Source organism: Pteropus alecto, unplaced genomic scaffold (genome assembly GCF_000325575.1).
Source record: "Pteropus alecto unplaced genomic scaffold, ASM32557v1 scaffold42, whole genome shotgun sequence".
Taxonomy (NCBI): Eukaryota; Metazoa; Chordata; class Mammalia; order Chiroptera; family Pteropodidae; genus Pteropus; species Pteropus alecto.
In genome coordinates, this window is record NW_006434825.1 from 11355083 (window position 1) to 11367769 (window position 12687).

Sequence of the window (12687 nt, forward strand, 5' to 3'; positions counted from 1 at the left end):
GTACTTCTCTTAGTGTGGTGAGGGGGGGGTGTGTGTGTGTGTGTGTGTGTGTGTGTGTGTGTGTGTGTGTGTGTGTTACCCATAAGCTGATACCTTCGGCCCTCTTCTTGCTTTGTAGTGTTTCACTTGTCTCGGAAGGTGACGTCTCTGGTCCCAGAGAGCTGCCTGCTGATTTTGCTGGGACTGGTGCTTGGAGGCATTGTCTTGGCTGTAGCCAAGAAAGCTGAGTACCAGTTGGAGCCAGGCACCTTCTTCCTCTTCCTGCTGCCTCCTATCGTGCTGGACTCAGGCTATTTCATGCCCAGCCGGCTGTTCTTTGATAACTTGGGTGCTATCCTCACCTATGCTGTGGTGGGCACACTCTGGAATGCCTTTACAACAGGCGCTGCCCTCTGGGGTCTGCAGCAAGCTGGACTTGTGGGTGAGTAACCTTTAGACCTGAGCTGGCAGAGGGAAGCTTCTCCAGCTCTAGAGATCCCATGGTGGCGAGACCTACACCCTGAGAGCTCCATCTTGGGGCCCTCCCAACTGGAGTGCAAGGCAATGCTCCAGAAGGGCCTTCAGCTGTCATTTAGGTTTTTGCCAGTTGAGTCTGGGCTTCTACACCATGACAGCTGAGCAGGGCCCTGGTTCCCAGCTGTGTGTGGGCTGCCAAGGCTGGGAAGCCTGTATTACCACCCTGCTGCCTCCTGCCCTCTATTACCACTTGTCAGCTCTGCTCCCCTGAGGCACAGCTAACCATTTCTGTGAGGGCCTACCATCCTGGCTCATATTATTATTTTTAATAAATACACATTATACATCCATAAAATGCAAAACATTACACTAGGTGTTCTCACTTTACTTATTCCATTGACTCTTGACAGTTGGAGTAAAATTTATCTCATTCAATGAATAAGAAAATAGACGCCCTTAAACTTATTTGATATCGGGTCCAAGTTAAGTAAGAGAGGCCCATTTTACTGAGGCTCTTTGCCTTCAGGCTGTCCTGACCTGCTCCCTTCTTCCTCATTTCCTGCTCCCTAAATCTATTCAACCCCGAATGTTGGTAATTCAGACTTCTTTCAGGGTGCAAGGGGAGGTTTACAATTTTCACTTGCGGGTGCCAACCTGGTTTTCCTAACAGGTCAGTGAACTCTTGGGCAGGAAGGGAAGGGAGGACGGGAGACCATAATAATAATAGTCATCCTAATAACAGGGTACTTTCTATGTATTAGGCACTGGCTAAATGAAGAAATTCGTGAAGGAGATACTGTTATTATTCCCAATATATATACATGAGGAAATCAAGGCTCACAGAGATTATATGACATGTTCAAGTCCCACCTGTGCCTCTTATTATACTATATTCAGCCTTCATAGATGGATATCCTTTCCCCCTCCTGCAATTGTGAGTGTCACATCCCTTAGGCTTTGAACCACAGGTGTGGGAGAAAGCACACTCTTTTGTTCTTCTCCCTAATAAAGCCAGTCAGCAGCTAGTTTCCACCTGTTGGTGATTATTATTACTGCTGTTGCAGTTTTTGTTGTTAATGCCACTTTAGCTTTTCAGGTTACGTAGAGCTTTCTTAGCCATCTCCTGGACTGATTTTTGCAGCAATCTGGTGAGGTAGGCAGATGAGGAGGCAAGGCTAAGAGAATTCATGTGACAGTGGTAGCACCAACATCACAGAGTTGGTAAGCGGCAAAGCCAGGTCTTAGGCTCAAGTCTCTTGACCAGCAGGTTGATGCTCTCTTCACCATCCCAAGTCCTCCAGATGTCCTTGTTTAACAGTGGGGTGGATTCTGGCTTTGTCACTGGGAATGTTATAAGAGACTCAATACCTCACAAATTACTGTCCCCCATCTGTGCCTCAAAAGCCCCTAGAGTGCAGGCTGGCTTGCTGGACTTCCTGTTGTTCGGGAGCCTCATCTCAGCAGTGGACCCTGTGGCTGTTCTGGCTGTCTTCGAGGAGGTGCATGTCAACGAGACTCTCTTTATCATCGTCTTTGGCGAGTCCCTGCTCAATGATGCAGTCACTGTGGTGAGAGTGCTCAGCTGGCTCCTATCCGTGATCCTAGAATGCCATACTCTGACCAATTGGATATATGAACAGGCTCAGACCCTCCCTTTGGGTCCCCTGGGAAAGAAATACGTCTCAACATTCACCTCCCAGCAGTTCCAATTGCTGCCTTCCCTTTGCTTCTGACTCCTCTCTTCTCCCTCAGGTTCTGTACAAGGTCTGCAATTCCTTTGTGGAGATGGGCTCTGCCAACGTACAGGCCACTGACTACCTGAAGGGAGTCGGTCAGTATCCCCTCCCTCTCGGCTTGGCACTGGAGGTCTGCCTCCACTGGGTTGCTGAGTCCCCGTCCCCAACGCATCAGGACAGAGGAGGCATTCAGGTTGCCTCATTTTCTTCCCTCCTTTATGGAGAAATGGGGCCCTGAGAAACTGAGGAGGGGCTTTCCCAGGATCCTGACCCCCGGGGAGTGTAGTGGGCATCATCCTCTGCTCCCTGCCAGGCAGCAATCTTGTCAGCCAAGATAGGGTCCAGGCCAGGAGTCATGCTGACAACCCACTCCTCCCCCAGCCTCCCTGTTTGTGGTCAGTCTGGGCGGGGCAGCCGTGGGCTTAGTCTTTGCCTTCCTCCTGGCCCTGACCACACGCTTCACCAAGCGGGTCCGCATCATCGAGCCGCTGCTGGTCTTCCTCCTCGCCTACGCAGCCTACCTCACTGCTGAAATGGCCTCGCTCTCCGCCATTCTTGCGTGAGTCCTGGGGGGCCTTGCAAGCAGGCAGCTGGGAGGGGGCACTGGAGATGGTTGCCCCTCATATGGATAGAAGCACTATTCTGAGGAATCCATAGGTGTCCTTGAGCTCTTGTGGTACTGGAGCCTCAGACTCCTTTTGGGAGACAGTAAACCTCAGGTAATGTTCCAGGATCTGTCTCTAGAACTTTTCTGGGCACCCCAGAACCCAGTCTTCCTCTGCCTGGAGTGCTCTGTGGGGTTTGGGCTAAGCTGGTGTGTCAGCTTCAATGCCAGGTGCCACTGGCTCTGGCGGCCATAGCACTTCAAAAGGTGCCTCAGAGAGTATGCTGTTCAGAGCATGTTTCTCTCACCATCCCCTCCAGGAGGTACTGAGTGGGAAGCATGGAGATTTGGACTCTTATCCCGGGATTACCACTAGCTATCCTTGGACAGTCTCTATGCTTCCTGGGCTTCAGCTCTGAGAGTCTGACATCCTGTGATGGGCAACACCCTCTCCTGCAGCATGCTCAAACCCTAGAGGCTATGCCTCCTGCGCCCCTTCCTCACTTGCCTGGTTTCTCCATTCCTCTCTCAGGGTGACTATGTGTGGCTTGGGCTGTAAGAAGTATGTGGAGGCCAATATCTCCCATAAGTCACGCACAGCTGTCAAATACACAATGAAGACTCTAGCCAGCTGCGCTGAAACTGTCATCTTCATGCTGCTTGGCATCTCCGCTGTGGACTCTTCTAAGTGGGCCTGGGATTCTGGGCTGGTGCTGGGCACCCTCTTCTTCATCCTGTTCTTCCGAGCCCTCGGTATTGCTGGCACCCTCTGCTTTTCCACTCTCCTTCCTGCCCCAGCTCATCCCTTAATCTGATTCCACATCCTTGTCAATTCCTAAGTCTCCCCTTATTGCTCACCCTTCCCTGCCCCTGTCAGACCTTCGCCCAGATACTTGGTGCCATCACTCCCAGTGCCCTCCATTCCCAACCCCCTGCTCCCACTGGCCTTCCTCCTGATGTAGGTGTAGTCCTGCAGACATGGGTGCTGAATCAATTCCGGCTGGCCCCTCTGGACAAGATTGACCAGGTGGTGATGTCCTATGGGGGTCTGCGGGGGGCTGTGGCCTTTGCTCTCGTCATCCTACTGGATAGGACCAAGGTTCCTGCCAAGGACTACTTTGTGGCCACCACTATTGTGGTCGTCTTCTTCACAGTCATCGTGCAGGTGGGAGAGACTACAATGCTGGGTGCGGAGAGGGTATAGCAGGCCCTGGGGGAGGCTTGGCACCTTTGGGACAAGGACTCCTCTTCCTGCTAGGGGTACAGGGACCTGACTTCCCAGACCTTGAGTGTAGTGAGGTGAGATTCAAAAGCTAAGGCCTAATTATGGGGAGAGAAAGGCAGCAGGGAGCTGGATAGGGCAGGGCTCACCTGCTGCCTGTCTGTAGGGCCTGACCATCAAGCCACTGGTCAAATGGCTGAAGGTGAAGAGGCGTGAACATCACAAACCTACCCTGAACGAGGAGCTGCATGAGCACGTGGGTACCAGAACCCCATCCCTCCACCTGTCCCTCTCTCCCTTCTCCTATTTTGAGCAGAGTCCTGATCCAGTCCCCCTACCCACCCCCTTCTAGACTTTTGACCACATTCTGGCTGCAGTGGAGGACGTTGTGGGGCACCATGGCTATCACTACTGGAGGGACAGGTGAGGGAGCTGCCCCGAAGCTCCTTCAGCAGCAGCAGCAGCAGCCCCACCAGCCAGGGCTGCATGGGGGATGTGCCATATTCCTGAGAAGGGACACAGCCAGGCTCAGCCTGAGTGATCTCTGCCTTCAGCCCTTCAGTGGGATCCCAGTACTCTCAGGATAAGGCGAGGCTCCCACACCTGCTGGACTCCAGCCTCACTGTGCTCTGCTCTGCCTTTGACCGTCTGCCTGATAATTACATGGACCCTAGTTTAGAACCTCAGGACTCACTATACTGCTCCCACCCCAGCCACTGGGACCTTTGCTAGAACATTCCTTTGCCTCCCTCTCTCCTACTTAACCTCTGTTTATCCTTCAGATCTCACCAAAGGCATTAAATCTTTAGGGAGGTCTTTTCTGGCCTCCCTGACTAGGATAAATCCCTATCATATTCTATAATTACCCACTGTAGTTCTTGTCATGGTTGCAATTTTACAGTTATTTGTAATAACTTCAATTAATGTCAGGCTTTCCCATAACGCTGTGGGGCAGGGACTAGCTTTGAGATTCTCCCTAACTGAGGCTGATGCCAAGAGAGACAAGCCAGTGCTGGTGGTGTCCCTGCCCCATCTGAGGAAGGGCCAGCCAGCCAGGCCTTGGGGATGGTACTCAGGGCTGGGTGTGGCATCCTCCGTAGGTGGGAGCAGTTTGACAAGAAGTACCTGAGTCAGCTGCTGATGCGGCGGTCAGCCTACCGCATCCGGGACCAGATCTGGGATGTGTACTACAGACTCAACATCCGGGATGCCATCAGCTTTGTGGACCAGGTGGGTCGGCAGCTAGTGATAGGTGGGCAGGTAGCCAGCAGGGCAGGGCAGGAGCGGGTGACAGCAGACAGGCCCTGAGCAGGGAGTTGTGAATTCCGAGCAAACTCAATAGTCTTATGAAGTGGCAGCTGCAGGAACCAGCTTGGCCTGATGCTGATATTCAGAGTCTGGCAGGCGGTAGAGAAAGGAGGGAAACAGCTGGACTCCAGAGTCAACACATGTGGTTCAGTTCTTATCACTTATAGGCTTGTGACCTTGGGTAAGTCACTTATCCTCTCTGAGCCTCAGTTTCCTCAACTGTAAGAAAGCAGAAATAAGAGTGCCTATGTCACAGAGTTTTGTAGATTCAATAGGTAAAGTGCCTGGCACAGTACCTGAAGCATCAAAAGAGCAGAGTAGTGTTAACTATTGTTATTCTTTTTATTATCCTCTGTCTGGGCCACCCTTGATCTGATTACTGTCTGACCTCTGCCTTGGTCCCCACAGGGAGGCCACGTCTTATCCTCTGCAGGGCTCACTCTGCCCTCTATGCCCAGCCGCAATTCTGTGGCAGAGACCTCTGTCACCAACCTGCTGTAAGTCCTTGAGCCGACTTTCCCTTCCTCAAGCTCCTCTCCACTGGGCCCTCTCTGATTCCCTTCTAGGATAGGTGTGTGAGCATGCTTGCTTCTGCCCTTCCCCTGGCCTGTGCCTCCTGGTGCCTCTGCAGCACATGTATGTGTTCCCTGCTTCCTGCAGGAGGGAGAGTGGCAGTGGAGCATGTCTGGATCTGCAGGTGATTGATACAGTACGTAGTGGCCGGGACCGTGAGGATGCTGCGATGCATCATCTGCTCTGTGGAGGCCTCTACAAGCCGCGCCGGAGGGTGAGAACAGGCAGGGCATGAGTTCTGAAGGGATAAGGGTGGTCTGGGGAGGCCATGACTGCAGGCTCAAGGGGCAGTTGCACCAGCTTGTGGAGAACTATAGATACCCAGTTGAAGAGTATGGGTTCAACTTGTTGATAATAACTTTTAGTTTTTTTGTTTGTTTGTTTGAGTAAGGATTGGCCTGATACAAGCACTGTTTAAAGATGTCTTCTCTGATAGCAGAGTGCAGATCAAATTGGAGGGGGTGAGTTGAGAGGCTGGATAAGCCAGTTGGGAAGCTGGAGTGGATTAGAGCTGAGAGAGGAACACATAGGACTGGGTGATTAGCTCTGGACAGGAAAGGAGGAGATGGAGTACAAAGGTCTTGATGCGGTCATAGACAAGCAAGAATGCTGAGGAAGCCTGCAGGACCAGCTTAGCATGGGGAAGGCAGACTTGCTTTAGGTAATGTTAGTTAAATGCAGAAGCTTTGGGGCTTGAAAGGCCCATCCCACCTAGGAGGAAACCTGTTGCAGCCCCACAAGGGGGCAGCAAACCATCACCTTGAACCTTGCTGGAATGGGAAGCCTCTCACCAACCTCCTGTAAGTCCTGGCAGTTTTAACAGTCAAGATTATTTCTACTGTTGAGACAGAATTGGCTTCCTTTAATTTTCTCCCACTGGTCCCAATTTAACTCTCTGCAGCTCTGCAGAATAAGTTTTCAAAGCTTTCAAGACAGTTCCCTTCCACATAGGCCTTCTGCCCTCAGACCAGCATTTCCTCTCCCTGGCGTATCTTCTCTGGTCATAAGAAAAGAGACCCAGAATGGAAGGTGCTATTTTAGCTGTGGTTGGCCAGGTAATGGCACAAGGCCTGTCTTATTTTTCTAGTTCTAGAACTTGCCATTTTCTTTCCGCACCCCAAACCCCTGCTGCTTTGGCTCTCGACCCTGAGGCCCCGTACTGTCCTTCCAATCAGGCAAACTCAGCATCTTCCTTAGTCCATGGCTGTTACACCCTATCTCAGCCAACCCGGGGTTCTTTTGTTTTGTTTTGTTTTGTTTCGTTTACTTTTTTTCCTACTAGGAAGTTCCACTCATTCACAAAACTAGAGAGAATAAAATAACTCATTTATCCATCACCCAGCTTCAATAATTATCAACTCATGGTTAATCTTGCTACATTCTAGACCCCACCATACGCCACCCACACTTAATTATCTTAAAGCAAAGTCCAGATAGCATATCATCTCTAAATATTTTAGTATGTATTTCTAGGTAGCAAGAACTTTTTAAAAAATAATCATAGTACCATTATTGCTTACAACAAATAACAGTAATTCCTTTTCACATCAAATATCCAGTCAGTGTTCATAAATATCTTTTTCCAGATGGTATGTTTAAATCAGGATCCAAAGTCCATATTTTGTATTTGGTAAATATGTCTCTTTACTTAAAAAAACTATAGTAGTTCTGTCTCCCTCTTTTTTTCCTCTTGTTATTTATTTCTGGAAGAAACTAGGTACTGTGTCTCAGAAAATTTCCCATTTTATAGGTTTGCTAATTATATTTCATTGGTGATATTTAACATGTTCCTTCCTCCCCTGTGTTTCCTGGTAGTTAGATCTAAAGGCCTGGTCAGATTCAGGAACATTCATAGGTATGTTATGTATTTCTTTCTATACATCAGGATGGAAATACTGATTGGTTGTCTGTGGATGTGTGTGTATAAGATTGGTTAGTGGGTTCAGTCCAACCAGTTCTTGTGTAGTCAGAAAAACTGGAGTGAGATTGTGCTTGTTCCTGTTAAATGTCATCTTATTTGATTTAGCCCATCATTCCATCGTTTGGATCCCATGTCTGCCACCAAATATCTGCTCAGATTCACATCATGTAAAAACTTGCTAAGGCGGTTAAATCTGTATCCATCCAAATCAACATAAAAATGTTGAACAGGATAGAGCTGAGGACAGAGCCCTGTGGTATGCTACTAAAGACTTTCCTCCAGACTGAAATGGATCAAGAATTTTTGGGGTACGTTTACTTAGCCAGTAATGAATTCACTTAGTTATACTATAACAATCTATAATTCCTCATGTTCTTCACAGATATATCATCAGAGAGAGACAGAAGTGTCTTGTATGCAGTTAGAAATATAAGATTATAATTTAAGAGAGAGATAAGCACTGGAGATAAAGATTTGGAAGCAATCTTTATCAGAGGTTTCCTTACCTGACTACATCAGAATTCTCCCAGGGAGCTTGCTAGAATACCTATTCCTGGCTTTACCTCCTGGAGATTCTGATTCTATAGTATGGAATGGAAGAAGACTCTGTGCTTTTGATAAGTCCCCCAGGTGATTCAAATGCAGCTAATCTGATAGCTGGTGTTTGGGAACCACAGATTTCTATTACTGGGTTAGCTGAAACTGAGAGAATGGATATCTTTGCTGGGGAGAGCATTTAGAAAGAAGAGAGGAGGGCGAAGGACAACACTGTGAGAAATGCACATGGAAGAAAAAGAAGGGGAACCAACAAAGGAGGGGCAGAAGGAGGGCTCGATGCTGCACAGAGGTGAGGCCAGTGCCTAACCAGAGGCCATGACACTGGTGACCAGAGAAAAGGCAGCGCTGGGAGTTGTGGACCCTGCAGTTGTATTTCTGGTATTGAAGAAAGTAATGGGTATGAGCAAAAGTGTCTAAATCAAAGTATAAAAGTTTGGCAGCAAAAAGGAGGCAATGGCATCAATGGAAAGGCTTTCTTCAAGGAGGTAAGGGCAGGAGCATGCTTAAAAGCAGAGTGGAGGGGCCAGTGGTGAGGGAGGGATTGAAGGAGCAGGAGAGGGAGAAATAGAAGGAGCAGGGAACTGGTGGAAGCAGGAAAGAGGGAGCTGAGCAAAGTGGAGGCTAGGATTGGGGATTTATGAGCCCTGTGAAGGAACCGAACCCCTCCCTTCATTTCCCCGAGAGAGGGGTACCTCTGGGTGAGTATATAGAGGGGAATAGATGGGAGACTTGCAGAGAGCTCTTATAACTTTTCTGCTTTCCAAGGAAGCAGAAAAGATGAGATGTAGGAAAGGGACCAGACTGGGAATGGGTGAGGCAAGACAAGGTGATTTCAAACACATTGACAGTACTTGGGGGATTACCACTAGATAATGAAAAGGCTGCCAAGAGCCAAGGGCTGAGATGGAGGCAGTGTAGGTGAGTGTAGTAGGCTTGGTCTTTATTAGAAAGAGTTGGAAGGAGCAGATGATGGGGATGGTCCTGAACTGGGCCTAGGTAGTTGTTGGACCAAGAGAGGGTCCAGGGTGTCAGGAGAGATAGTTATGGGAGTTCAAAGTGCAGCCCGAGGTATTATGGTGGTGGTTGTAGGAATGGCTCTCTGGAGAGTTCTACCTGGAGAAAGAATCCTGTGTAGCTAGAAGTGGGCATGTGGGCCAGGCAAGGGTCGAGGTTCATAACTAGAGGTGCAAGAAAGTAATGTCCCCCATGGTCTCAGAGTAGCCCTCTGCCTCTTAACACTTCAAATTAGAGAGAATTGGGAAAGGGCAGTAGGGGATAGGGGAAACCAGATTTGGGGGAGTTAGGTTCTGAGATAAGGAAAGTGTTTCCTCAGTGAACTGAAAATACAGAGTGTCTGGCGGATTCCTATAGTATCTATCTATCTATCTATCTATCTATCTATCTATCTATCTATCTATCTATTTTAATCCATGGCTAGTTCTCAAAAAACACAGCCAGCAGGGCCTATGGCGAACATGGGGCTGTGGCCTGGGGTTCCTGTAGGGAGGCCAAGGTACTCAGCCTCATGGCAGGGCGGGGCTGTCATTACCAGTACAAAGCCAGCTGCAGCCGCCACTTCATCTTGGAGGATGCGCAGGAGCGGCAGGACAAGGAGGTCTTCCAGCAGAACATGAAGCGGCGACTGGAGTCCTTTAAGTCCACCAAGCACAATATCTGCTTCACCAAGAGCAAGCCACGACCCCGCAAGGCTGGCTGCAAGAAGGCACGTGCTCATTTGGGACTTCTGTTTGGGGCCAGAGGCTGATAGCGTGCAATTTTGAGCCCCTAAGTGTTGGAATGAATCTCAGGGGGACCACTAATTGGATAATCCTCAGGGACCTGGTGGCTGTAGCAGTTTGAGTTCCCTTTTGTGTCTTCCTGGAGCCCCAGAAGGGTAAGGTGCGGCCTTCAGTGGGAGAGTAGCTTCTTGGCCATGCAATCACCTGCTGGACCTCCTACCAGAGGTGAAATGAGCAGGAGAAAGGCAGATTCCTTGTGGGGGCAGGCACCTCCATAAGCCCCTAATTCAGCCTAGGCTAATGCATCAAGAGCCCATCCTGGGCCATGGTTTACTCAGACTCCACAACACTTGCCTAAGGGGCTCAAGGGATGGTAGAACCATTGGGACTGACACAGATTGCCTCCCCTGCTGTGTCAGGAAGACTCATCTTCCTGTTGACCCTACCAGAAAACAGAGTTGGAATTTGGAGCCAGGGCCAGAGGCTTAAAGCTTTTTTCTTGGTCCTCAGAAGAATGGTGTGGCTAACACTGCGGCTACAAATGGGAAACCTCCTCGAGACTTGGGCTTTCCGGATACAGGCAAGCACAGAGGAGGGGTGATGTTGAGCATGGGGGGGGTAGGTAAAGGGCAGGAGCCCATCAGCCTGAATCCTCCTCTGTGCTGTATTTAATACCATGGGCTGAGGCTCTTCCTCTCCAACTTGATTTCAAAGCTGGTTGTGTTCAAAGCATTTATTAGACTATTTGTGACAGGAGGTGTCTGATAGCTAACTACAGGTTACAGTCCCTGAGGACTTGGAAAAGGTGTCATGGAGAAGGGAGGAGTTTGGTCTGAGCCTTGAAGGATGGGTGGACCCTGGGGCCCAGTGTCCCGTCTGCAAAACCAGGGTGAGCTGAACATTGATGGCCCTTGTAGCTCTCCAAATATTCATGTTTTCAGTTGATGATAGGATCTGAGGCTAAGAGAAGAGGATGGGAGAACTTGAAAGTATAGCTTCCTCTGAGGACTCTGCTTCCCTGGTTGCCTCCTTGGGATCTGTGGTTCTATTTCCCTTCCTCTAGGCCAAATCCCTAGGCCAGTGCTGAAGCAGCCAGAGCAGAAACCAGGTGCCTCTGTCAACTGTGGGCTCTCCCTGGGTAGACAGGGAGCTGGCTTGGGGTTGCAGTACCAAGAGGCAGCTGCTGGGGTGGCTACCTCACTCATCTCTTGTCCTTGTCCAGCTGCTGTGATCTTAACTGTGGAATCTGAGGAGGAAGAGGAGAGTGACAGTTCGGAGACAGAGAAGGAAGATGATGAGGGGATCATCTTTGTGGCTCGGGCCACCAGTGAGGTTCTCCAAGAAGGCAAGTTCTCAGGTAATGGCTTCCTCCCTGCCTCCCTCCCCTCTGGAGCAAGCTGGACCTGTGCAGTTGGCTTCCTCCCTTTTCACTCATAGCCTCTACTCCAGAAAACCTCCTTTTCCTAATCATTCATTCATTCATCAACCAGCATTTACTGAGCATCCACTCTCACGACAACCAATATGTGGACTTGGGACTTGTCTAGCATCCCACAGCAGAACCCGAATTTGAAACTGACCTATCTGACTCCAAAGCCCACAGTCTTTTCACCATCATGCTGCCTTCCTTTATAGTTTGGTGAGAAACACGAGGTGACAAGCAAAGCTAACAACATGTTCTATTGTGACCCATGCTCACTACACCTACCCTCAGGTAGAATCCCTGATAAAGGCGGTAGGCTGTCCTGGGGGAGGAGCCTGAACTCATCAAAATGGAATTATTGAAGATAAAAGACAATATATACATGTTTTCATATGTGGAGATCTATCTCATTCATAATGCTAACTATCACTGCTAGTTGGCTCAAGCACCCTCAGGTGTCTTTAAAAAATTTTTTATTATAGAAAACTTCAAAATATACAATAGAATAATAAAATGAATGCCCATCTGTCTATTACCCGGCTTTAATAATTGCCTCCTCCTAACCAATCTTATTTCATCTGCATCCTCACTATGTCCTTTTCTTCACTGGGCTCTTTTAAAACAAATCACCAGTATAATATCACTTTGAAAATACATACTTCAGCATATATCTCTAAAAATATCTCTAAATTATATCTTTAAAAATATAACTATAATACCATTATCATATTTAAAATCTTAGTTATTGAATATCCAGTTAACAATCAAATTTCCCAGATTGTCTTTATATATACATATACATGTTTAAACAGATTTGTTCAAATAAAAATCCAGACAAGGCCCATTTTTGCTTTAGGTTGATAAGTCTCTTTTAACCTTTAGTAGCAGCTCTCAAGGCAGTCATGGTGGAATGATTTTGTCCCCCAGGGGATATTTGGCATTGTCTAGAGACATTTGGGATTGCCACAACTGGAGGGCTACACTTGTATTCAATGGGTAGAGGCTAGGGATGCTGCTAAACATCCTAGAATGCAGAGGACAGCCGCCCCCGCCCCCCCGCCCCACAACTGCCTTAAGCTGCTATTGTCCCCATTTTACTCATGGGGTCAGAGCGGGGCAGAGCTTTTAAAACAGTAGTCCCCCAACT

At 48.7% G+C, this 12687-nt stretch overlaps 1 protein-coding gene across 4 annotated transcripts in view; it reads left to right on the forward strand.

Annotated features, from left to right (window-relative positions):
* SLC9A5 (solute carrier family 9 member A5) overlaps positions 1-12687 on the forward strand; it is a 21880-nt gene that overhangs the window by 6062 nt on the left and 3131 nt on the right. The window contains exons 3-16 of one of the 4 annotated variants that reach the window (XM_006909754.3): positions 119-421; positions 1861-2024; positions 2209-2287; positions 2574-2751; positions 3329-3549; positions 3759-3961; positions 4185-4274; positions 4371-4441; positions 5119-5248; positions 5735-5823; positions 5987-6113; positions 9931-10101; positions 10628-10697; positions 11340-11474. In XM_006909754.3, coding sequence (XP_006909816.1) covers positions 119-421; positions 1861-2024; positions 2209-2287; positions 2574-2751; positions 3329-3549; positions 3759-3961; positions 4185-4274; positions 4371-4441; positions 5119-5248; positions 5735-5823; positions 5987-6113; positions 9931-10101; positions 10628-10697; positions 11340-11474 — 2031 coding nt within the window. Of the gene's footprint in view, positions 1-118; positions 1127-1860; positions 2025-2208; positions 2288-2573; positions 2752-3328; positions 3550-3758; positions 3962-4184; positions 4275-4370; positions 4442-5118; positions 5249-5734; positions 5824-5986; positions 6114-9930; positions 10102-10627; positions 10698-11339; positions 11475-12687 lie in introns of those variants that run through there. The other 3 variants (XM_025045367.1, XM_025045365.1, XM_025045366.1) reach the window with 3 other exon arrangements.